The following is a 26,549-nucleotide window of genomic DNA, read 5'->3' on the forward strand; positions in this document are numbered from 1 at the left end:
CCTAGAATCCAGAATGAGAAAAGAATGAGAGCCTCATCAAATAATGAGAGGGACAAAGGTTTTACCGTCAGAAAGAGAACATGGGGATGAGGGTCACTGCTATTTTAGGATACAGCAAGCAGTCCTCTTCCAGCTCCCACTCCATAGACTAGGAGACTCAGACATGGCATTTATTACCCTGAGAAGTGGTACAGGCCAAAAAGAAACATATATCGGACTGATTTGGGCACATTCACACATGACTGATTTACTAAGGGCTAGCAGGGGAGGCTTTGAGGTCAATATTATAGAAGACAAATCATGGCCTCCTACAGCCACCCACTTGGTGCTCACACTAGAGCCAGGCTTCTGGTTGGAGGGCTAATGGAGATGTCCTGAGCAGCTTCTCATGTGCCAGAAGAGGCATGCGCTGCTCCCATGGCCCCAAGGCAACCCAAAGATTCCATCACAACATGACTCAGGAAGGCCTGCCCCTGAACTTCCCAATGCCAGCCCAGGCCTGGTCCTCAACTCGTTTCTGCTAACAGAGCTCCAGATCCAGCTTTGGAAGGAACTGGCTCACCAGTCCTGGCCTGCAGACTCTGTTTATTCCTGCCTCCTCGTTTTACTTATGCAATTCACCTCAAATGGAACGCCCGATACTCATGTGCCTATCCATATTCTACCTTATCTTCAAGACAGACCTAGATCTTCATGCTCCTCCAGGAAACCTCTCTGTAATCTCCACTAATCACTTCCCTAACTATTCCCAGTACACAAGATCTATTTACCCTTACTCTCACTTTATTACTATCAATCTTCCATTGTTTGCTCAATGTTTTATCTGAGTTGGTTTTGACTTCCTAACAAGATGGCAACATTGTAAAGCCAGAGCTTGGACATCCATTAACATAAACCATCTTATATTGCTTAAACAAATCATTTTAGGACATCCTGAGTTCAGGGTCCATCTAACGCCTCTTTGTAACTCACCCTGTACAGCATAGCACCTGAATTTGGGAGAAACCTATAAATGTCTACACACAGTGATGATCCCCACAAACCCTCCTATACGCATGGTGGGTAACCAATGAGGATAAGTTAGGTTGATGTGAGCAAAGTGTCTACCTGTGCTTCCAGTTCTCTACACCAAACTCCCAAAGTTCCTGACACAGACAGAATTACTCAGTCTACAAATAATTACTGAGCACCTAAAGAGACCTCTATTCTGACTTCTGTGGGGAAAAAAATAACAGGAAAAAATGACTGGGTCCTTGCTCTTGAAGGGCTTACCACTTAAGTGGTGATCAGGGACATATGCCACCCCCAGCCTTCAAAAGCAAGTTGTAAAAGCGTCATACAAATAACAAAACACAGACTGAAGACCATATACAAACACAGGGGTAACCAATGTGCAGTTAATCAGGGAAGGCTTCCCAGGGAAGATGATCTCTGAACTGAGAGCTAGTGCCCTCTTGCACAACTTCCCCATCTTGCTTTTAACTTTGAGATTAAGCTGGAGTATTTTGTTTGGCTGTACTCACCTTAGTGTATAAGGCATTCTTGAAGTGAAGAACTAATATAATACTAGCCTGATGTTTGCATCTGATATAAAGTTATGTATCAATAAGACCTGACTGTGGTCCCCCCAATTTTTTCTTTTCCTTTTTCTTTCTTTTTAAAGGGAAATAAGTAAAGGGGTCAAATCTACATAAATGAAGAAAGCAGAGCACAAGAGGCAAGCTTTCCAAGTAACCCAAGGGGCATGAACAAAGCAATTCTATTATTTAAAAAAAAAAAAAACTAAGCACGATTTCAGAGCCCAAAAAAAAAAAAAAGTAAGGTATTAGGGCACATCAGAAAATCTGACATCCTTGGCCTTCAGGAACATGCTATATTGTTAGAAAGGCAAAAACAAATAAAGTGTCATTAGATAACAAGGAAATATAAGCGGGCTCTTTGGCAAACAACCAGAAGCTAGTAATGCAGGGAGTGGGAGTGCCACTGTGGAGATTTCTACGTTCCCTTAGTGATTTTGTGCAAGATTTCGGGAAGCCTGGGCTCACAATAGAAAAGTCGGAGCTATTGGAATAGGAAGAGAGGGGGAAAGCATCCAAATGGAGGAGCTAGTGTGAGGGAACAGAAGTGGGAATGGGTACGGAAGCACTGCCTTTGAGGCTGTGGGAGGAGGCTTGTGTATTAGGAACTTAGGAGGCACAGTGAATGATGGCGAATGGGTGATAGAGGTGGGGTGGGGTCCCTTGTAGTCAGCAAGGTGAACTCCCACTGCCATGGTGGCTGCCCTTGGGAAGAAAACTAGACCAAGGACCCATGTTTTCACTGAGGCCCTGAGTGTCTAGCTAGTCTTTGGAGATCCCTAAGAGAAGCACCCAAATGCACAAAAGAAACCCCTGTCCCACTCAGGATTCTCCGTGCTCCGAGGACAGGACAATCCTGCTGAGGAGGCCCAAAACAGCTGCAGGATCAGCACCACGCGGACCTCTTCCGGGGGACTAGGAGAGCGATCTCAGCAGCCAGGGTGCCTTCCAGTCAGCAGGGAAATGCACAGGGGCACTAATTTCCATGGAACTCCGGAAGACTCTAGAGAGTCAGGGGACCACACAGTGCCCAGCCACACAGACTAGGGTTTCCTTAGACGTCTTGGCCATGACAAAGGCCCTCACCAAATGGGAGGGACATGTCAGCTGAGGCAAGACAAACAGAGTGATGGCAGGAAAGCCAAAAAACCAAGAAGAGCCTCAACTCCCATGCCCATGCCCCACCCACCAATAACTCCCCCTAAGTCCCAGGTACAGAATAAAAGACAGACTCCTGCCGCACAATATGGTTACATTTATAGAAGCTCTCTTGTCACCAGTGAAATGTGACCTTCATACTTTCCTTATCTTAATATCTGGGTAAACATTTGTTGTGCAAGCACACAAATAAAGGTTCTAAAGGTGAAATGTGGTGTGTCCAACACCACCACACTGCTCCAAACCCAGGCCCCAGAGAGTCCTTTTAGCTCTGCAGAGGACTTCTCTCTCCCTTCACCCTGGGCACCAAGGCACCAAAATTAGCTTCGTCGACCTCAGCCAGCACTGGAGTGAACGCTGCCATTCGAAAATAGCATCTGAGAACTCTTGGAAACACAGGAGAGAAATACAAGGGTACAGTGGTTTGCAGAAACTTACTGCAAAAGCAATCTTACTGGAGTGCTTTTTTATCTAAATATACAGGAAAGGGGCATTATGAGGATTGACTCCAATCTGTGTAAAGTGAATTATATGCTTCTAGCTCCCATCCTGATTAATTCTATTAAGCGTGATTGTTTTCATTTAGAAAAATATTGTAGAGGTAACGTTCATAAAAGAGAGTTTATCAAATGACCCGTGCTTTGATCCCAAATTTTGCTGTACTAACTTGCAGGGTCCTATTATTTCTAGACACGCTCTAAAACATTGTGTCTCATTTCCCCATATATTTGATATATGTGATTTTTTAAATCTTATCTTGAAATGCAGAAGAAAGGATTCTCAAGCAGTCCCTCAAAAGGCACAATTTTCTGTTGTTTCTATGTGGAATTCATAAACAAAGCCAAGTAACCGATTTTTTCTGTGTGCTTAAAGGCACTCTTTCCTGCAACTGTGTGTGACGTATTTTTCCAGGACAATCTTTCTCAATACTCCAAAGTGCTTCAGTAACAGGAAGTCGTAAAGGTAGGAAGGAGGCCTGTAAATATTTGCTGTAATTACTCATTAGTAATGAGAATGGTTGGCATTGAATTTTGAGTCACCCTTTTGTGCTCATGGCTCATTACCTTGTAACTGGAGCCCAAGGTGGTACATATGGGCCTTCCCTCACCATGGACACCCAGGTCCACTTGTAGGTTTTACTTCAGACAGTGTGGCTTGTTTCTCTCAGCACCTCCATTTCCCAAATATAAAGGAAGGAAAGAATGATGGTCTTCTTGCTCCCTGCCCCCTACCCAGAGGCAGTCAGGAAAAATCTTATACAAAGTAGTGACAGTATGCAAAGTTTTTATCGAGAGTAAAATATGTGTATTTTTTTAATACTATACTAATACAACATGGAGAGACAGATAAATACTGCCTGGGTAGACACACAGCACAATGATTTAAGTGATTACCAAAAAATAATCATATACTTTAACAGATGTATTTTAAACAACGTAAAAAATGCTTCTGAACTTTCTCAGATTCTGCTCATGTGTCCTCTTATTCATAACAAGCCACTGACTCCCCATAGTCACAGGCCAACATCAGGGCACCTCGGACTAAAAATGAGACCAAAAAACTCAACTAAAGCTGTTACAGAATTGATTAACTTGTAAGAATACTATCAGCTGTACCCCCTGCTTCTGGGGGCAGCCTACAGGGCAATGGGGGTTACCTTCAGCACCACAGTCAAGAGTACAACATACTGGACCCACTTTCCTGACCATGTGTTTGATGACACAGCCTAACCACATAAAATCACTAATTTGTTATGATTGCTACCACTTCTCTCTTAGTTTTTTTTAATTGGAGAGTTCCATGGCTGGGGATGGGGGGGACAGTTCAAGAAGTCACTAGGGGTGTATAAGACACTTCTAACAATCCAAGTCCATGGCTTTGTAGAATTCAGAAAATGTCAGATGAGTACATGGCAAATAAACGTGTTTTAATGGGATCATTTTTCTCATTGACAAGACACCCTTTCTGAAATATTTTTCCACATGAGAAAAGGGTCTGTTCACAGGATCATTGTCTGGCATGGAAATTACTTACAACTTTAAAACTGAGGAATCTTTCCAAGTTCGGGGGGGTGGGGGCAGTGGGAAATGTACCTCCTGGAAACGTGGAACTTCTGGCAGTGATGTCATCTAGTAAGAGTTTTGCTGACGTACAAGTGGCCCCTGCAAACAGCCTAAGGCAGTCAAGCAAACAGGTATTTCTTAAGAAATTAGAAAAAGCAAGGTCACTTAGAAGAGGATAACATTCTTGTCCATTCCACACCTGACTCTTCAGCTCCAGGGATCTCACAAAGGGTCTCGCCACTCTTCTTCACTATATGCTTTCATCAGATCAGTTCTGTGGCTTCCAACAGTGGGAACAGACAACGGTCACCAAATTACACCCAACATGTACTTGAAAATTACAGATGCTGTTAGGGGCACCCCATGGATGACCACCACATGGACTGTGACGCACAGGTGCCAACACGGCTCGCTTCTCTCTTGGTTAAGGTATGTGTCAATGCAATTCTGTTTGACAGCACTGGAAAAACTCAAGGTACCCTCTAGGTTCACAGTGCAGAGGCCAACAGTGTGATGGCTGTGAAGGCTCAGGACTCATCAGCGAAAGGGCGCTATAGAAATGCAACATGCTATTATCACAACAATCACAGCTATTTTTTATCCCCCTATCCATTCTTTCCTTCCTGTGCTTGCAATTTCAAAAGGATCAAAAGAGCCACAGGAAGTCCTGTGCATCTTGATGGTTCTTCAGAAGCCACAGAGGAAGAGCTTCTAACAGGTTCTCCTGCACAATGGAGTCCGAAGGCTGAAGTAATTATTGAAGTCTTGCCACCAGCGAAGGGTGGGAGGTGGAAAGCTTTGAACTTCTTGGGGCAGGAGAGAACCACCTCCTGTCGGGGTCTAGGAAAACCCATGAAAAATAAGAAATTCCAGGAGTTCCATATTGGCCTTTCAGATCTTCCATCCCTATCTGCTTGTGAGGTTTGACGCAAGTGATAAATCACAAAAAGAGAAGTAATTATAATAATTATAAGGAAAACAACAAAGGCAGTTAGAGCACTTATTGTAAGTCAGAAGCGGTATTACATACTTTATAGATATCTTCAGTAAGGGAAGGATATATGGAACACCCATTGAGAGTATAGACTCTGGGGACCTCCTTTACTCAGATTGAATGCAGCTCTGCCCATGCTACCTATATGACCTTGGGCAGTTAACCTTTCTAGACTTCAGCTTTCCCATCAATGAAGTGGGGATAATAACAGGGCTTATCTCACAGGATTATTAATCCACATAAAGTTCTGAAGACGGCACTGACACAAATAAGACTGTCAGTTTTTTGTTTTGTCCTGATGCAAAATACAATTTCTTTCTTTTTTTCTTTTTAAGACAGAGCTTCGCGTCACCCAGGCTGGAGTGCAGTGGCGCGATCTCGGCTCACTGCAACCTCCGCCTCCCGGGTTCATGCCATTCTCCTGCCTCAGCCTCCCAAGTAGCTGGGACTACAGGTGCCCACCACCACGCCCAGCTAATTTTTTGTATTTTTAGTAGAGACAGGGTTTCACCGTGTTAGCCAGGATGGTCTCGATCTCCTGACCTCGTGATCCGCCCGCCCTGGCCTCCCAAAGTGCCGGGATTACAGGTGTGAGCCACCGCGCCAAGCTGCAAAACATAATTTCTATTAAGAACACATACATTCCTAGTACATGAAGGTCCTCCAAATAACTGTTTGAGGATGATGGAATATTTGAGAATAAATTTGTTTTCACAGTCATTTTTCAGAAGCATTAACAAAATGAATCATACTAGTATTTACCCTGTGCAGGGCACTCAGCTTCCCGTCCTTCCAAGACTGAGGGCAGACATGTAGGTGGACAGACACGCCAGCCAGGGACAGGGAAGATTAAGCGGCACCTCAGAACCTTTACTAGATACACCATCCTCCTCCCCGTTCTCCACCACAGGGAGCGGCAATGGCAGTGAAACACAAGAACTGCCTGGGATCTGAATAGAAAGATTCTGAAACATAAGGCAGTCACCAAATCAGGCATCCGAGAGCAAGGGCTTGCCTTTTCCCTAGCCTAGAACCTTCGAAAGGCTACTGAGAGCTGAACAGACTTCCTTCAGAACAAGTTGCTTCTATGCACAATGCCTTGCACACAGTTTCAGAGATTTACACGCCAGCCTCTGAAACCCATTCACAAAGCCTGGTTAAGAAGCTCCCTCTGCCTTCTTGGCCTTCCTGGAGTCATAGCTGTCTCCACTGATATTCTCGGGGGAACAGAAATTACTACCCATGTCATCTGTGGACCCCCGCCAGCTCCCTCTCCATGTCCCCACCCAAAGCAAGTGTGTAAAGAACAGGAAACATTCCATTGCAGGGGCCTTTCTGTGTATGGGGTCGAAGTACACAAAAAGGAATACATCACAGGGAGCCCTGTGTGTTTTCTTTCTTCTCATTATCCCCCAAACACTGCCTTCTCCCATTTGACCTTCCTTCTGAGCCAGTCTTTAAGCTGGTGGTCAGCACCTACCCTGTGTGGTTCCAGGGACACTAGGAACAAATTTCTCCACCTCTAAATACATATAATACTCTTAAATAATTGTGTGTGCTTATGTGTGGGGGGGGGGGGGGGGGGGGTGGTTATTACCTGAAATGCTACTCAGAGCTTATCTTTTGCTTCAAAATAATAGATTTCTACAGAAAAGCATATAGGCTGTCAGCTCTTTATATTCTTTCTTTCTCTCTCTCTCTCTCTCTCTTTCTTTTGTTGTCTTGCTCTGTCACCCACGCTGGAGTGCAGTGGTGTGATCTTGGCTCATGGCAACCTCTGCCTCCTGGGTTCAGGCAATTCTCCTGCCTCAGCCTCTCGAGTATCTGGGACTACAGGCACGTGCCACCACGCCTGGCTAATTTTTTATATTTTTAGTAGAGATGGGGTTTCACCATATTGGCCAGGCTGGTCTCAAACTCCTGACCTCGTGATCCGCCTGCCTCGGCCTCTCAAAGTGCTGGGATTACAGGCATGAGCCACGGTGCCCAACCCCTTATATTTTCACTTAAGCTTCCTTGTATCTCCTTTTTTTTTTTTCTAATCAGACTAAGCAACTTGATAACCAGGACCATATCCCCTATTTTTTAGTATTCTCTTCAGCATTTTAGCCAGATTAGGAGTAGGTGTTCAATACAAGTTTGTTGTCTTATGGATTATATCTTAGGGAGAGTATCAGAGCTGGTGTACATCATGTGAACAGGCAGCATGGTATTGGTGGGGAGGGCGGTGGAAATATAGAGTACTAGGGCCCCAGGAGCCAATATTGCTAACTTGACAATATTGGTAAAAGACCTGTTATGAACTACCAGCGATGGTCAGTACTGAAAGCAAACGGGAAGATTCATCAGGCTAAAATGAAAAGGGAAACTAGCAGGTTGGCATAGGGCAGAACCAGGGAAAACAAAACAAAACCCCCAAAAAACTACTAGATAGATTTCCTGAAAAGTGGAAAAGCCTAAATCTCAAGACAATTAATGACAGCAAGTATTTTCAAATGTGTGAGCCTAAAATCCTGGAGCACTGAGAATTATCTCATTGGTTCCTTCCATTTCTAAACACTGCACTTAATACATTCCTAGAAAGTTGAGAATCACCCCCTCCCGCGCGCGCGCACAGACACACACACACGCAGACAGAGAAAGGAAGAGGGACATTCTAAGTAACTTAAACTTAGTCTCATGGTTTTCACTTCTAGTGAAAATGCCAACTCACCCAGTATGAAAATCAATCTAGCAGCTGCTTGAATGTTCTCTACCTCCCACAGCAATGTGCTCCACTGGGAGTGGTCCTTGCATTGGTTTTGTTTAATGAGGTCTACCTATACAAGTAGATTTTTTCTAACTAAAACAGTGAATTCATACTTTCCAAAGTTTACAGACACTGGGAACAGCATCAATTCCAACTCTGCTTTTTTTTTTTTTTTTTTCCGCAAGAAGCAAACAGAATCACTTCTACTGCAGCCTAAAGGTGTTGATTAATTATCTAGAAAAGCAAATCTCCTTTCTATAAGGTTCAGCGGTTTGAGAGTTGTGATGGGGAGAGCACTCCTTTGGAAATCATCCTCACTATTTAGAGATATTTCTGGGCTGGGGTACTCTCCTGTGAACAATAGGAACATACATACTTAATTGAAAGTAATAAACCAGGATTCCGACTTTTTTTTTTTCTTTCAGACAGAATTTCACTCTGTTGCCCAGGCTGGAGTGCAGTGGTATCTCAGCTCACTGCAGCCTCCGCCTCCCGGGTTCAAGCAATTCTCCTGCCTCAGCCTCCAGAGTAGCTGGGATTACAGGCACCCACCACCACACCCAGCTAATTTTTTGTGTGTTTTTAATAGAGATGGGGTTTCACCATGTTGACCAGGCTGGCCTTGAACTCCTTACCTCAGGTGATCCGCCACCTCAGCCTCCCAAAGTACTGGGATTACAGGCGTGAGCCACCACTACCAGCCCTGACTCTTATCAGCACTAATTTTCCTTATGACTGGAGAAGTCTTTTAACCTCTCTGGGCATCAGTCTCCTTATTCAGAAAGAGAAAAGTCTGACTAGATGGTTTCCATGGTCTCTTATAAAATATTTCTAGGCTCCCTATAAGCACCACTGAAAAAACTTGAAATGATGGCATTCTTTTGAACTTCATGAAAGCTGTATGAATTAAAACTTAAATACTCAAGCCAACAATGTGTTACATCAATTCTGTATCATCCTGCACTACTCATAATACAATGGAAACATATCAAGTGTTGAGGGAATATTTATTTAAAATATATGTTTAAATTGAGAGAAATTGTCCAACAATATTTTTTCCCTTCAGAGTTGGAATAATGATGGAGTTTGATTTGATTTTAGGAGAGGAACAACTAAGTCCAGCTGTCAGAAAGAGGGGAGAGAGCTTGAAAACTTCTGATCCAGGTGTCTCCAATTCCCCTTCCATGCTAGACCTGTACTGAGCACTACTGTAGAGGCACTCCGGGGAGGTGTCTGGACCTAGGTCTGGCTTTGGGACGGGACTTTGATCCCTGATTATCCAAGGATCTCATTTACATTTGCCTGAACCACTCCCCAAACGCCATGCACCCCAGAATTTCCACATTTTTTCCCAGTGAAAGGACTTGGGCATTCCTAATAGATGCATGCACAAAAAGGTGAAAGTGCAGTACCCCCACCCACCAGGCTTCAGTTTCTGACATTTGTGATGTCATCGCAAATGCCCACTACCACCAAAACTGGTACTATCGAGGCCAGCCAGCCAACGACCGTTTAGAAAGCAAACTCTTTTATTATTAAACATTAACATATTTATCGACGCGTTAACGTTTTGGGACACAATCATCTGCCCACTTTTTGAGGGGCCATTGTTAGAAGGAATATTCCAAATGTTCTGCCCACATTGCATTTGGGGGAAGAAATTGCTCTGCTAAACCAAAGAAACACAAAATGTAAGAACTAGTGGGCAGAATCATCAGCCGAGAGCCCTCTCACCGTCACATCGCCCTTGTGAGGCACTCAGGAAAGCTACAGCACCCACTTACATAACAACACCAACTTTCAATGCATTGGTTCATATATTTTAATTACATCTTAGTCGCTAAAGAAGCTGTAGCCAGCAAACAGACCCAGGCACGAAAAGTAAATGAGTCTCAAAATGGTTAGTCCAACAGGAATTGGACAGCCCCTTAAGGGGCTCTAGATGGTGAAGGACACGCTGTTTGCCCTGCCATTCTGCAGCACAAAAATCCAGGCAGGTCGAAGAGGGCGGACACCCTGGCGTGGCCACCAGCCCGGAGCCGCAGCTCACACAGCGGCTTCCAAGGCGTTTCGCAGGCAGTCCGGACAGTGGTTCTTAAAGCGGCCGCCCTCGCCAATAATTGGGAGTCAACGTTCTTCCCGCTCCCATTCCTGCTCCTTCTCTCTCTCCAACAGCCCGCTAACGAAGCAGGTACTGTAGCCAGGTGTGTCGAAATCATTTTTCCCCTGCTCCCAAGTTTCTCGGTATATACGGTACAAAACTGCACAAAACCCGGCGCTAAGGCGCGCAGGAGGAGCTGACACTTCACACATTTGTCAAGATTACTATCAGGCCCCACCTTGGCGATTGGCACATTCCCGATAGGCTTCGCAGTTGTAAAATACACAAGTTCCCTCGCCGGCTCCGGACCCGAGAGCGCCTGCAGAGGAGCTGTCTATAATTTTGCTTTTCATTGGTTCAGTCATTATTAGCATTATAACTGGTTTTCACAAAACGCACTGGAATCTTAGAGTCTTTTCCTTGTTCTGCTGCCTTCAAAAGACACGGAACCCCAGGACGGCTCCGAGGGCCCTGGGGATGTGCCGGCTGCAGTCTCAAGGCTCCCTCACTTGTCTTGGGTGTGAGGGCGCGACGGTGACGCGAAAGGGGGAACTGCGGCCAGGAAAGGGGAGCAGGACCCAGTCCCCTCCCCTAGCGATCCCGCAATGAAGGGCCCGGGCGCCGAGCCAGGACAGGCGCGATTCGCTCCCGTTTATCAAATCCTTATCGGTGCCCCGAGGTGGGAACCGCCGCTTTCGACCGGAGGATACAAGGTTTCTGGCTCCAGTCCCGTAGTGGAAGTTGGAACAAGAGCAAATCAACCTCGGCAGTGAGCCCTCCCGGCCAGTCACCTCCCTTCCTTCGCAGGTGGGCCCTCCTCATCCTCGCACCTCTTCACTACCGCCCTGCCGCTGGTTTCCTGCGGCTCAGGCGGTTCAGCCGGCCGCGCGTTGGATTCCAGCTTCCCGCAGCATAGCCTCGCCAAGCTGCGGCCGAGCGCGGGGTTGGAAGCTCCAGGCCACTGGGGCCGCAGGGTTGGAGACAGGAGGAGAAAGGGGACAGGCGGCGAGCCGCACACATATGCAGAAGATGAGGCCCTACCTGCTTCTGCCCCGCCGCGCAGAGGGCTCGAACCCTCGCTCGGGTAGCGCCAGGCCCGGCTGGACTGGGAGCGGCCGGGAGAGGGCGAGAGGGCAGCAAGAGTTGGCCGGAGTTGCCTCTCACCCAGTGCCGAGAGGTTCGCGAGAGCAGGCGGGCAGATCGTGGCTGCCCTTCCCTGTCCTCTTAGGAGACAGACACCCGGACCTGCCAGGGACGTCCAGTGTTGCTGTCCGCTCCCTACACACCGAACCACCTGCCCCCGCAGGGCAATCCAGGTCACTCACTACCTACTCTCCCCAGAGTTAAGGTGCGGCACGAGGGAAGTGGGTTCTCCAACCTCCAGTGGGGTGTGGAGCCGGGCAGCGGGGCGCTCTGAAGGGTCCTGGCTCTTCGGTGGGATCCTGTCCCTGAGCCGCTCTCCGCCTCCCGCCCCCCTTGCCCATTTGGGCCACGGCGCGGGCGTAGGAGCGCATTTGGAAGGACCCCGGGAATCCAGAGAAAAATAGAGACGTGGATGCTGCCCCAACATGAGAGACCAGAGAAAGTCGAGGACATGCACCCACAAACATTTCCAAGCGCCAGTGGCCACGGTAATCTGGTGCAGGGTGGCTGGGAGATTTTCAAAGGCACCGCGGAAGCACCTCCGACCTCCAGGCCATCTCCCTCGGCCTCCTGGCCTCGCTGCGCGCGCGGATCCCCGACTCCTCCGAGCCACAGAAGTCTCCACTGCAAAGCTGCTGCTCCGCGCCCCCAAACCGGGCACATGCTCTCCCCCTCACAGCCCTCCAAACCGAGCCTCGAGTTCCAAACACCTCTCCGCACTCTTCTCCCAAACACTCTCGGTAGCGCCTGCCCAGCGCAGCCCGGCACTGGCCTCGGACCGGCCCCTGACCGGCCCCCTGGTCGGCCCGGACGCCCGCTTACCTTTTCTTCTCCTTGTCAGCTGTCATTGTCGCTGTGGCCCTTTGAGACGTTCAGACGCCGAGCACCTGGGCTTCCCGGCGGGTGGGGAGCTGTGGCCCTCGTCCGCTCCCGGCGGCCCGGGCGGGTGGTGAAGGTCCGAGGTGCGCGCAGGTCCCGAGCGCCCCGCGCAGTCAGGTGGAAGGTGGCGCGCGGCGGGCTAGGTGCGGGGGTGGGGGTGGAGAAAGGTGACGGGGAGGAACCTGCGAGCGGAGGCGGGGTCGGGGAAGGAGTGGGTGGAGGCTGTCAGACCCGAAAAAAGGACGGCGAGAAGGGAACCCAAGTTCCTTTTTCCCTGGAAAAAGAGTCACTTTTCTGAGTTTTCAAGGAAAAAAAAAAGTGGCTCGAATGCTGGGAGTCGGAAGGAGTCGGAGGCTGGGCTGAGCTGACCATACAGTCTCAGGACACTGCCGAGGATTGTACGGCCGCCTCAGTAGCGCTGGGGCGGGAGAGCGGCGGGCGCCGGAGCTGTGTGGCGGGCCGCTCGCGAGTGTAAGGCTCCCGCGGCCGCCAGCCCACTTTAAAAACTCCGTCGGCCGGCTCGGGGCGGGCACTGGGCGGGCGCGGAGGGCGGGGTGCGGGCACCGGCGCGGGGGTGGGGGCGGGCACGCGCCGGCAGGCCCCGCCCGCGCCGCGCTCCGGGCAGCTCACTGCGTCCTGGCCAATGGGGAGGCGCGGCCGCAGCCTCTGCCCTGACCCCGGCCCGCCCCCTGCCCCCGCGCTGCGCCCCGCCTCCTGCCTCCGCACTTCCAGGACTTGTTTATGAGGTCGTCTGGGCGGCGGGTAGTGGGGTGGGACTCCGCGTCAGGGAGACGCGGCCTGCACGGGGCTGAGGGGCGGCCGGGAGCAGGGCTCCAGGATTGCTGCCGGGGGCGGCAGTTCCGCCACAGCGTCGTTGTCCTCCTACCGGCGCTGTGCCCTTGGAACGAGGGCAGGACCGCGGGCAGCGCCCGGCCAGCCCGGAGCCCCTCCACGCTGCTGCGCTCCCGCGTCCCTGGCCCCGTGACGTGGGCCTCGGGCCAGGTGGGGATGATTTCTCGGCCTCTCGCGGCTGCGTTTCGGGCGTGGGCGATGCGCCCTTTTCGGTGGGACGCAGCTGAATTGACTGTCTGGGAGAAACAGCGCAAGGAAATTGATCTAGGGATCAATTGATCTAGGCTGCGCCTGCCCTTCCTTCCCTCTCCTAGTACAGTGGTTGCTTACGGGCTTGTGCCAGGCGATTTGGTTTTGACAGGGATGCGGGAGAGGAGGCCCTTTGAGCCGCCCGACCTTCTGTCCCTGCTCTCGGCACCCCGCCGCTCCTGCGCGGGCCGGGGCGAGTTCAGAATTGGAGAAGTCAGTCTGGTTCCCCAGTGTGATCTTGGAGTGACAGAGTTGGCCACGTGCCCTCAAGTCACTGCATCTCAGGCCTGCCCTCTCTATCGCCAGGGTCGATTGAAGTCCTGGGGAACGCAAAGGCTACAGGTGTTGGAAATTCGTAGATTTAAGGGCTTATGCAGGCAACGGTTAGCGCTCAGGGATTTTCCAGCAGCGCTTTTGACGCTGCCTTCAATCTCTGGGCCCAGTGCTCCCCTCCCCCGCGCTGAGCTGTCTCCCACTCGCTACTGGCGATGGGGAAGGGACATCTGGAGAGAGGACAGGGGACGCCCTTAGTTTTTGAAGCCTGTGGAAGGACCCATGAGTTTCACAGGTGTAACTTGAAGGGAAAGCGAGGGCCAGAGAACTGGTCTGTATCTCTCCCTTTAACCTCTTGCCACATTTTATACTAGAACAATCTACGTAAACGATTTGAAGAGAAGGGTAGGTTTCAGTGCCCCAACAAAAATGAACGCGTATTTTCCCCGTGTACACAGAAAGGGTTGGGGGAGATACTTTTCAGGAACCTGGAGAAGGCAAAGTGGGGACAGAGGAAAACGGACGAAGAATTGGGAAATATTTTTTTTTTTTTTTTGAGACTGAGTCTCGCTCTGTCTCTGTCGCCCAGGCTGGAGTGCAGTGGCTCGATCTCGACTAACTGCAACCTCCGCTTCCCGCGATTCTTGTGGCTCAGCCTCCAGAGTAGCTGAAATTAAAGGCGCCCACCACCACCCCCAGCTAATTTTTGCATTTTTAGTAGAAACAGGAGTTTTACCATGTTGGCCAGGCTAGTCTCAAACTCCTGACCTCAAGTGATCTGCTCGCCTTGGCCTCCCAAAGTATTGGGATTACAGGCGTGAGTCACTGTGACCGGCCGGGAAGTAGACGTATTTTGTCATTTTCTCAGATCTCGGGGCCACGGAGCACCTATACAGGTTGATAGTCAACGAATTCAAAGATTGCAAATTGCTCTCTAGTGAACTATTTCATGGGGCTGGTGGGTTTCAGGAATGGGGTGATTTCGTACTGGGCTTCTCCAGCCAGCCATTTCTAGTGGACACATTTATGTATTTTAATGAATTCAAATTGGTAGACAGTTCTCCCTTAACCATAAGCTTATTTCCCTTACTTGGGACTAGGCTGTGGGAAAAGGGCACCTTGGTGGCTTCCAGGTGCCTACAGTAGTTCACCACAGCAGCCTCTTCATCCTGGACTGTGCTTGACAGATTAAGGCAATACCTCCAACGCATAGAGAACATAACTTTTTAGATCTTGTCTTGAAAGAGGAAAGGCAAGGAGGGATCACTCAAGACCACATCAACCTAAGACGACGTGGACACTTGGGGGGAACAACACACACTGGGGCCTGTCAGAGGGTGAGGGGTGGGAGGAGGGAGAGCATCAGGAAGAATAGCTAATGGATGCTGGGCTTAATACCCAGGTGATGGGATGATCTGTGCAGCAGACCACCGTGGCACACATTTACCTGTGTAACAAACCTGCACATCCTGCACATGTACCCCTGAACTTAAAGGTTGGAAATTTCGTCAACCATATTATATAGCTCCTTCCTCTTGGCCAGACTGCACCCTGTAAGTGAAAGCTCCCCAAGCTAAGGCAAACAGCTGGCACTGAGTCTGGGATTTTTTTTTTTTTCTTTAGACAGTCTCACTCTGTTGCCCAGGCTGGATTACAGTGGCACAATCTTGGCTTGCTGCAACCTCCACCTCCCGGGTTCAAGCTATTCTCGTGCCTCAGCCTCCCAAGTAGCCAGGACTATAGATGTGCACCACCACACCCGGCTAATTTTTGTATTTTTAGTAGAGATGGAGTTTTGCCATGTTGGCCAGCCTGGTCTCGAACTCCTGGCCTCATGTGATCCACCCACCTCGGCTTCCCAAAGTGCTGGGATTATACGCATGAGCCACTGTGCCTTGCCAAGTCTAGGATTTTGGCAGTGTCTGAGATTCGCCAAAAACTGTATATAAATTCTCAAAAGCTCTTGCTTAGAGCAGAGCTGGGTGGCCTAAGATTTCTTCCAGGACTCAGCTCAATAACCTTTGCAGGAAGGAGCTGAGAGTGTAAACCAGATGCAGGCTGTGGCTAGGCTACATCCAATTTTACTTTTTAGAGCCCGTAGAGAACTAAAGGAGAAAAACTTTGAAAGGTGATGCTGGGGGAGGGAGTGGGGGATGGGGAGCTGGGTCCCTGGATTTAGAGGGGTGTCTTTAGAGACACTGATGTTTTGGCCACAGAGGGCAGCAGAGGACACCAGTAAGCAAAGCTTCCAAGCTGCTTAAAATAGGAGCAAACTGCCCACCTCCCAGCAAATCTCCCTACCTGCCCCCCAGCTCTGGATTGGATGGTTTGGGAACAAAAGCTGTGGCACCAGTGAAACACGTATTTGTTTTGACAAGGGACAAATCTGGTTCTCTTGCTTCCTCTCTTCTTTGTAGGGTGTGCCCTCAGGAGGATGGGATAGAATAAAGTGTGAACTTACAAACCTGGCAGAGAGCAAGCACCTGGGATGCAGTGGGCTGGTGGAAGAAAGATGGCCTCAGTAGTCCCATCGAAGTAACAGTATGTTCCAGGATGCGGTTGGAAATTAGGTTGGAATGGGTGGGATCTAACAGGAAGAGCTCTTGGAAGGATGGGCTATCTCATTAGTACCTTACAACTTCCAATGCATTGTCACATGTTGGAGTTGGGACCAGGGTGAGGCAAGAGAGGCCTTGCAAGTACACTGGCCTCTGTCCTGCCACATGCGTTATCTCACGTAATACCCATCTGACCCTTGTCTGTCTATTTCATTGGTTTGGGGGTGGAGAGAGCAGGGGAGGTAGGGAGCAGAGATGGGAGAGAGAGGACAAGCTGGCAGAGGCTCCTCCTTTATGAAAAGCCTTGCCTGAGTCACTCCTTCCCTCGCACTTGCATGTTACTCCATCCAAATGAAACCAGCCCCTTTTGTGACTTTACAAAATCTATCCTCACACTCCCTGTCACTGAACTCCAGGTCCAGAAAACTCTGCCCCCTGTGTTTGGCTTTAGGCCAATGTTGTGAGATATTCCACACAGACATGTGCTGTATCGTCTTTTAAATGTTGTGACTTTTGACCCCACAAATCTAGAATTTGTCATCTTTCAAAAAGAGTTCTGTGATTTTTTTTTTTTTTTTTTTTTTTTTTGAGGCAAGAGTCAAACTTTTTTTCCCACTTGAATTCCTAAGTACTTACTGGTATGAAGGATGCAGTTTTAAAGAACCCCAGCTTCTCCATTCCTCACGCCTGTATATTGATGACTTGGAGACTAACACCTTCCATTCCTAGGCTTAGGGATGAAGTTTTGCCTATGAAGGGGCTTGTGCATTTATAAATGTCATTCAACCAATGGTAAAGGAGTCATTGGTCCAGGGCCAATGTGCTCTGCTGCCTCCGGCCACAGCATAAGACATCAGTCTGTGGAAGACAGCACTGGTGGTTTCCTTCCCTCCAAGAGAACATAGTTCAGTTGGGTACACACTGCATTTCCCAGATTTTGAATACACATTTTTTAAGGCTTCCAAAATCAGGTATCTTTTGACATGGTAATTCCTTTTCCTCCCCCAATTTTTAAATTGGTAAATATATACAATTGATATGCTCTTAAAATTGTTTAATGTGAAACTTGAGAGCAAAATCTTATAGCCTAAACAATAGGAGTGGTAAGAATTTAGTGGTGGTGAACAACCAGAAAATCTGGAGTCCCAGCCATGTCCACTGCTAGGACCCGGAGAAGCCTAGCCTGGACTGGCCCAGCTGCCGGGCTAATGAGTGTGACCTCTGAGGTGATAAAATAACACCCATGTGGAAGGAATGGCCGATAAGAAGGACATGCCAGCCCCACCTTAGAAAAAGGCATGAGTAGAAATGAAGGTGCTGTATCGCTAAAAATGATGACATTGGGCCTCAAGCATCCAATTTTCTCTGGCACCTGGCTAAGACAGGCATAGAGGACAGGGCCGGTGGGGGCATAGTCAGAGACACCCTCCCTATCCTGTGGCATTGCTTTGGCCTGTAGCAAAATGTTAAAATGGGCCTCTTCCTACTTCAGTTTCAGCTGAGTTCCCAAGACAATCAATGCCAACTACTGCCACTTCCAAAATGTAGAACACAAGAAAGAGCTCCTTGAAAATGATTTTGCATGCCTTCTCCAGCCACTGTCCACCTCAAGGGAGTGCATGGATTGATACAGAAGAAGACTCGAAGTTGGAGTTCTAGGATTGGGTTGTCAACATTGTGGTCAGTTTTCCTCCCCATACCATGGAGAGAGGACATGCTTTGCTCCTGTCTCTTAAGTCCAGTGACTAGGGCTTACCTGAGACCACACACAGAGCTTGATATGTGTCCCTGGAGCTTGTGGAACACAGGAGACTGCCCACTGGTGAGCAGCTGGCTGAAGAGGCCTATTGTAGAGGATGTTTCCATTTGGAAGTCACTCTCTCTTGCCTATATCATGGCAAGGGAGTGTGTAGCAGGTTGAGTTTCCTGGAAGATGACCCTGAGGGGGAAGATTAATGTGAGGAAGGTTTTTTAGAGAGTGCTCTTGGGATAGCACCCAGAGGAGGAAAAGAGAAGAAGCAGGATCCTAGAGAGAAGTGGACCCCCACTGCCCAGATCTGAAGCTGGGATGGCCCTTCAGAGTTGTCCCAAGACAGAGCCAAGGGACCTTTCTACCCCTGCCACAGATCGATCATTGTTTCTGGCTGACCTTGGGGAAAGGCTGTGACCTTGAGCAACAGCATCTGGGGGAATGTGTCCTTCATTCCTAAGGGGAGATCTGGGCAGTGATCACAGGGTCCAGTATGGCACATGGCATGCAGGTACCGGATGTGGAGCCTGCAAGAAGAATCACCACCTAGGATCAGACACAGTGGCTCACATCTGTAATCCCAGCACTTTGGGAGGCTGAGGCAGGCAGATAACTTGAGGTCAGGAGTTCGAGACCAGCCTGGCCAACATGGTGAAACCCTGTTTCTACTAAAAATACAAAAATTAGCCAGGCGTGGTGGTGGGTGCCTGTGATCCCAGCTACTCAGGAGGCAGGAGAATCGCTTGAACCTGGGAGGCAGAGGTTGCAGTGAGTCGAGTGAGTCGAGATCACGCCACTGCACTCTATCTGGGCAACAGAGACTCCACCTAAAAAAAAAAAGAAAGAAAAGAAAAAAAAAGAAAGAAAAGAATAACCACCTAGAATTTAAAAAAAATTTAGAGGTGAGGGTCTTGCTATGTTGCCCAGGCTAGAGTGCAGTGATTATTCACAGGTGTGATCATGGCACATTGTAGCCTTGAACTCCTGGGCTCAAGCACTTCTCCTGCTTCAGCCTCCCAAGTAGTCACTGTGCCCAGCAATTTTTAAGGGGACTCTGTCCACATGGGCTTCTTCAGAAAGACCTTGGCAGAAAAAGGTGGAGGTGCAACTAGAGATAGAGGCTGAAGGAGGACCATAAGTGACCAGCTGAAGGTGAGGCCCCTTTGGAGCCATGAGGACTGCAGTCCCAGGGGACCAGGAAGGTTACATGCAAGGTGACAAAGATACCAAAGAGGGAAGCACCAGCCATGGCCAGGGAAGATCAAAGAGATATTTCATCCATGCTAGAAACAAAGGAGGGAAGGAGGATGGAGGGAGGGAGAGAAGGAGGGAGAAAGGAAGGGAAGGATCAAGGGAAGAGGGAAGGAAAAAGGAAGGAAGGAAGGCAGACAGGGAGGCCTCTCCTACTCCTTGTTTTTTTCTCCCTCCTACCCTACAGGGGCCAAGATGAGGCAAGTAAGGGGATGGGGTAGAGGTGCTAGATGGGAAAATGTCTTGGCGTCCTCAATGCCTAGCAGGGCACCTGGCATAAAATGGACACTCAATAAATAATATACTAAGAATGAGGAAAATGTTTGCCGCTTTATGATTCCCAGTGACTTTGTAAGGGCCTTCTATATCTGCATCATTCTGGGGACTGAATGTGGGTCCTTCTGAAGTCATGGTGTTATAGAACAGAGATACAGGGGTGATGTCTAAAGCACACACTGACATGTCCCCAGATGCACCTGCACATACACACTTGTACATGCTCTTATACCTTGCTGCTGCCAAGCTCAGAAATAGGGTTCTACACAAACCTCACTGTAAACTTTTCATTTCTCTTAAGTGCATACCTCTGTCTTTGCCGTTTGAAGAAAACCAGGGATGCAATGCTGAGAATGTGACTGTAAATACTTCAGATTTTAAACTCCAAGGATTTTCTCTTGGTTTCCTCAGAGGGTTGTAGTCTGTGGTGCATGAATCCTGGGGTTTCAAGGCCATCTGGCCCCTATGTGCTCAATGATCTACCCAGTGGAAGGAAGACGAGATACAGACATTTCAAAACCTTTAGGCAGTGGGTCTTGGCATGCCCTATCTTCTTTGTTTTTGTATTGAGACAGAGTTTCACTTTGTCTCCCAGGCTGGAGTGCAGTGGCACAATCTCCGCTCACTGCAACCTCCGTCTCCTGGGTTCAAGTGATTCTTGTGCCTCAGCCTCTTGAGTAGCAGGGATTACAGGCATGCGCCACCATACCTGGCTAACTTTTTGTATTTTTAGTAGAGACAGGATTTCACAATGTTGGCCAGGCTGGTCTCGAAATCTTGGCCTCAAGTGATCCGCCCACCTCAGCCTCCAAAGTGCTGGGATTACAGATGTGAGCTGCTGCACCCAGCCAGCATGCCCTATCTTAATTGTTAATTTTATATGATAGCAGATTAGCTCTCCTAATTACTTCCATCTTAGGCTAGATTAAAATGTTAATTTTAATTTTAATTGTTAATTTTATATGATAGCAGATTAGCTCTCCTAATTACTTCCATCTTAGGCTAGATTAAAATGCATCCTGATCAGATAGTAATTTATGGTGAAGAGATGCCTTCTGGCCTAAAAACATGTCAGGGGTAAATCTCTAAGTAGATGACCTCAAGGCAGAGAGCCCAGAGTGCACTGTGTATAAAAGAATTACAGAGTGAAGTTCATGTGCCCAAGGTTTTAAAGAATAATTAAGAGCCTAATTATAAGAGTAATGAAAAGAGCCGTACACAATTTCAAGTTAGCTTTGCCTGTTAAGAGTAGAAAACTCATTTTATAAGTAATAAAATGATAATGCTTACACAATGCAGCTTTCCAATTTCCTTTTCAAATTCCACTGTGCTTGAGGCACCATCCTCTTTGACTGCATGCATTCTGATCTTTGTTGAATAAATTTCATCTATTAATTCTTCTATTCGTTGGCCTTTATTGACTGTCCAGTCCATATGAATGGCCGTGGTTGAAACTCAGCTGAGAAAGCTGAATGACACATGGCCCTACCCTCTAAAGCTCACTCTCTCCTGTTGGAGACAGACTTCTAAACAAAACCACCATGCCTCCAAAGAGAAAACCCCATTTTTCTGGGAGCTCAGAATGGGAAATAACTCTGCCTAGGGATGGAGGTGGGAGGGAGGAGAACTTAGGGAAGGCTTCTAGAAAAGGTGACATTTTCGCTGCATCTTGAGGGGTGACCAGGAGTTTGCTAGTTAGAACAGGGAAGGAAGAGCATTCTGGGTTGAGAATTAGGACAGAGTCTTCTCTTATAATCCACAAAGCAAATGTCAGGTCATACAGGAGCAACTCAAAAGACCTTTTGCAGAGATTTAGTTATTATTGCCCATGCTAGACTATCAGCTGCTACTGACTTTGTGCAGTACTTAGACCACCTAAGTTAGTGCCTGATAGGGCATTTTGAGGATGACAGTAATGCCTGTGCTGGAGATGAATGGGATGTGACCCTCATCTTTTAGTCATGACATTCCAGCTCTCCTACCTTGGGTTTGTTCCCAATAATTAAGTGGCCATCACAGCAGTAGTGACACCAAAGCACGGTAGTGAGTATTCTTCTGCAAACTCCAGGAGCATCTGTGGAACCAAGTGCAGATGCCTTTAACCTGTGCAGCAGTCGACTCAGGTTACCAGTCACCTTCTTCAAGTTCTTCCCGAGAAGATGTATCTTTCTCGTTCAGCCCAATTTTTATAAACCTTAATGTTCTCTTAAAACTGAAATTTTGCACAGTAGCCATTAGCATCAGGGCAACATTCCCATGAGTTATGGAATCTCCTAGAGTACTTTACTCTAAGCAAAGAGCCAATTATTGCAGCCCTGAAGTTGGAGGGGACACTGATTAGTATCTGTGGCCTGGAAGTACGGATGGATGGCTGTGGAGGCCGCAGCATCTTGAGGATGTTAAATGGGGTCAAAAGCAAATCAGACTCCCTTATGGCCCAACTCAGGAGTTATTCTTAGGCATAGGGAACATGAGAGAGGTCTCTAGAGTTAGGAAGAGTGGACACCTAGTGGGGAGTCCTTGGACCCTGCAAGTTTCCATTCAATTTCTCACCCTGGGCACTGCCCCCACCTGTTCTCTGTACCTATTCCTTCTCTTCTATTTCTCCTCTCCAATTCTTCTCTTATTTCCCCATTCCTCTTTCTCAGTAAATATATCTTTTTTTTCTAGAAGTTTCTACTGAGTTTGAAGGTTTCAATGACCATGTTGATTACAGAGATAAGAAGGCTATTTCCATCGCTGTCTTTGGATGACAGACAGCAGAGGCTCCTCTCTGCAGGCCTGGCCAGACTGCTTATGAGGAGCTGGAGGGAAAGATGAATGGCTTTAAGTCACTCAGGCCAGTACCTAAGAACCCAACACTGTGCTGGGCCTTGGGGGTGGTCCTGGGGTAGCCTGAGGGTAAGGAATGCTAGAGAGGTATGGCAGAGAGAACCTGAGAGAAGGCGTTAGGACATGCAATGAAGTCCCATTTCCCACTGATTCCTAACTTTATTTTTCTGCCAAATTAAAGGAAACATATCTTCCTCATATGGTGGAGAAATAAATGAGACATAAGATAAGTCTAAAGCTCAATATAAATATAAGGGTTTGAACCCATCTAAACTGGGTCTGTGTGGGCTCAGCTGCTCCGAGCTGGGCTAGACTTGGAATAGGAAGCAGTTTCACTTGCCCTTTTCTCCTGTGGGCCTAGAAATCCCTGGATCAGATGATGCTGTGGAGCTCACTGTGGGAGAAGGGGAGGGAGCAGAGCGGGGCTTGAAGCCTGAATCCTGGAGCCCAGGTTAGGTCTCCATCAACCCGAACAACATCTCTGAGTCCCCACTTCCTCATCTGCAAGACGAGAATTCTAATCCCACCTCACACACTTAGGGATAGAATCAAATGCAATACTAAGCCCAAAGTCACTGTATAAACCACAATACAAATGTGGTTATTAATATCCTATCATTAATATCTTGGTGTTTCTTATACCAATGGATTTCCAAAGGGAGAACATTAGCAAGATAAAATAGCCTCAGAAGGAACCAAAGAAACTACATTTTGTACACTAGGGTAATATAAATTCAGTACATTTTAAAACTTAGTTTCTATGTAAGATCATTTAAAAATCAGTTTCTATTAAAATTCAGAAGCATTTCTAAGTATTGGGAAAGACTCTCTCCCTGCTCTTTGCCATTGCTACATTGGCCTGCCTCTGGAGGAGAAGGCCCTCTTCCCTTCCCACTTCACTAGTGTAGGACTCTTTGGGTGAACTCCCTCCCCTTCCCCCCGAGCAGTTGGGTGGGAGTGTGGTAAGCCTCTGGTTATGCTTTAAAAATAGTGTTGAGAGAGAGGCAGGCAGGCAGGGAGGCTCACCTGACAGGAAGGACAGGTTTTCCTGCCCTCCCTCCCCACCTGCCCCACACCCAGTCACTCTGTCACCCCAGGGGAGCTGTCAGCCCAGCCCCACAAATTAGAGGGTGCTGCATGGCCCTGGCCCCACACAGTGTTTCCATGAGAACCTCTCCTTCCCCCGATTTTCCCTTTTCTTCCGGGGCCTCCTTGCACATAGAAAGAAACCCCTGCTCCTAGCCCCGTTCCTGTATCTAGACCCTGGCAACCTCCGTCACTCATCCAGACATTAGCTAGGAGCTGGCAGTGCCAAGGATGGCCCTGGAGAGGAGGATGGGGCCAGGGTTGGCACCTGGGCCACTTGGGCAAGCCTGAGATGTGGGTGCAGGCTTTGCTTGGTGCTCCCAGTGGCCCTGGCCTGGCCTCTCCTAGGATCCAGAGGAATCCTGGACCCTGAGTCCCAGGCCCCAGGAAGGGAAGCAGTCAGACCTCTGGCTTCCCCATGGTGGCATCTGAGCCCATGGCATTGCCCTCTTCCAAATACACCCTGCATCCCTTGGCTCTGCCTCACCCTTAACCCCTGGTCAGCTCCTTCCCAGTGGCCAGCACTACCCCTCCACTGGCTGCAGACACGGCTGCATCTTGCTCTCAAATTATTCATAGGGATGCATACCTCCTGCCTGTCCTGCCATACCCCTCACAGACCTCAATTAATGCAGCCCAGCTGATTGAGCATTTGTCTTTTGATGGATTGAATGACAAACAGCCCTATGAGGTCTCAGCTTGTCCTCCATCATCTCTGGCCTGAGGAGTTTCCAGGGTTTTGGGAACTCTGGGCTTCATGGAAAGAAAGAAAAGGTACAGTAAATGCTCTGGGACTGTCCGAGCCTGAGGACCGGAGAGCACGGCGTCTTGGAATCAGACTGATGTGGTCGGCCTCCCCGCTCTGTAATTCATCCTATAGCCTTGGACAAATCCATTAACTTTTCTTGATATCAATTTCCTTATCCGTAAAATGGGGATGAAGTTATCTACTTCAGAGGGTGCTGTAAGGATTAAATAATCTCCAAGGCCTCTACAGTGTTCAGACACACAAATCACCTATAGCACCACTCAAAGTGTATGTGCAGATGGGGTCTGGCTTCTTGCATTTTGTTGTTGTTGTTTAGTTGATGGTTTTCTGCATTGTGCATGTGTGTAGTTAAACAAAATGCCCTATCACTGAGATCTGGCCTGCAGGGCCAGGTCTGGACACAGATAACACTGCTGGAGGAACACTAAAACCTTTCTTCATGTGCCACAGGCTTTTATTTCTCTTATTTCTCACTAAGGACAGGGAAGCTTTCATCAGCAACATCAACAACAACACAATAAACATGTGGACACCTCCCCAGGGGTTTCTGTTGAGCCTGAATTCTCCCACCCACCCACCCCCACCAATTGCCTTGGAGATGTGGGGCCACCAGACTTGAAGCTCGTGTCACTCCCAGAGGTTGAGGAGTGAGAATTCCTTGCACCAGGGGCTGCCTCAGCAGTGAAGCCACAGGAAATAGTCTTCACTCTCTCAGTGGGGCTGGTGGTGACCAGCAATATCCAGTTAAAAGCTGTCGATCAGGGTCTCTGAGCATTCCTGGTCTGGGAATGGAGGGGAAGAATCTGGCTAGCTCTAGGGTTACACAGCTGAGTCTGGCCTCATTAACCAAATTAGCTAACCAGCCGCTGTGCAAGTGATGTCTCAGATGCCCCAATGTTCATGGAGGAAATTAACTCAAATTATTATTATACACACCCCACATCATCAATTGCATTTAGCAAGTGTCCATATACCAAGGAGGAGGGAAATCACCACAGACTTAGCTTTTGTATAGCCCTTTGCTCTTTAAAAGTAACTTTTTAAATAGTCTAGCACTGATTCCCGCCTTATTTCTGGACATCAACAACACAGATGTTACTATCAGCATTTATTTAGAGACTAAGTGGCATATCCAAGATCACACAGCATATTGAGGGATCCAGGGCCCCTCTCTCTTAGTCCATTATTCTTTTTTTGTTTGGTTTTCTCTTCTGCCATAGGCTAGTTTGTACACATCAACCATAGTCATCTTTTAAACCTCAATGAGACCGTGTCACTCCTGGCTCACACCCTCCATAGCTTCCCAATAGAGAGAGCACAGTGCAGGTGGCTCACCTTCTTTAAGCTGCTTTCCTCCCCATCTCTCACACCAGGCCGCCATCATGCTTCTCCCCCACTGACTCTCCACAGCCTGCCTCCTTGTCAATCCCAGGGCTTCCTTGTCCTCCAGATCACTCTGTCCCACTGCCTGCTTTTCGCTCTCTGGAATCATCTCATTTATCTGTTTACATGTTTGTTTCCTGCCTCCCATCAGCAGATCATCAATTCCATGGGGTCAGGGCCTTTGTTTTGTTGATGCTGCATCCCCAGTATCTAGATTAGTACCTGGAACTTACAGGATAATCAATGAAGGTTTTTTTTGAATGAATGGATATTGTACTGCATTGATAAAAGAAAGAGAGAAAAGTCCTGGGGGAGAATGAAGGAAAAGAGGTTATTAACGATGGGAAACGATATGCCCAATATGAGTGAATAGCTGCTATCAGAGATTGCACAAGCTCTGCTGGGTCACCCCATCCCCACTGATCTAAGGCTCCTGAGCCCTAGGCTCACGCCCCCTCTCCAATCTGATCAACAAGCCAAACCTAGCAGTAACTCCAGAGCGGACTTTGACTCTAAATGTGGCCTTAACCCTAGGCCTGACTGTGAAAACAACACCTTCTTCTAACTTTAATCCTGTCCCTAATAACCACCTTAACTTGGCACTCT

General features: G+C 48.2%; 1 protein-coding gene and 1 long non-coding RNA gene across 2 annotated transcripts in view; one reads left to right on the forward strand and one right to left on the reverse strand.

Moving 5' to 3' along the window:
* Window positions 1–13,160, reverse strand: part of EPAS1 (endothelial PAS domain protein 1) — a 90,369-nt gene extending 77,209 nt beyond the window's left edge. Inside the window, exon 1 of the mRNA XM_050754724.1 lies at window positions 12,608–13,160. Coding sequence (XP_050610681.1) covers window positions 12,608–12,633 — 26 coding nt within the window. The 5' untranslated portion in view covers window positions 12,634–13,160. The remainder of the gene's footprint in view (window positions 1–12,607) is intronic.
* Window positions 13,161–13,363: 203 nt separating this feature from the next.
* LOC126934184 (uncharacterized) lies at window positions 13,364–21,407 on the forward strand. Its single transcript, XR_007718865.1, has 3 exons — window positions 13,364–13,410; window positions 16,456–16,579; window positions 18,089–21,407. It is a non-coding gene; the product is annotated as an uncharacterized LOC126934184 (long non-coding RNA).
* Window positions 21,408–26,549: the final 5,142 nt, after the last annotated feature.

This window comes from Macaca thibetana, chromosome 13 (genome assembly GCF_024542745.1).
Source record: "Macaca thibetana thibetana isolate TM-01 chromosome 13, ASM2454274v1, whole genome shotgun sequence".
Taxonomy (NCBI): Eukaryota; Metazoa; Chordata; class Mammalia; order Primates; family Cercopithecidae; genus Macaca; species Macaca thibetana.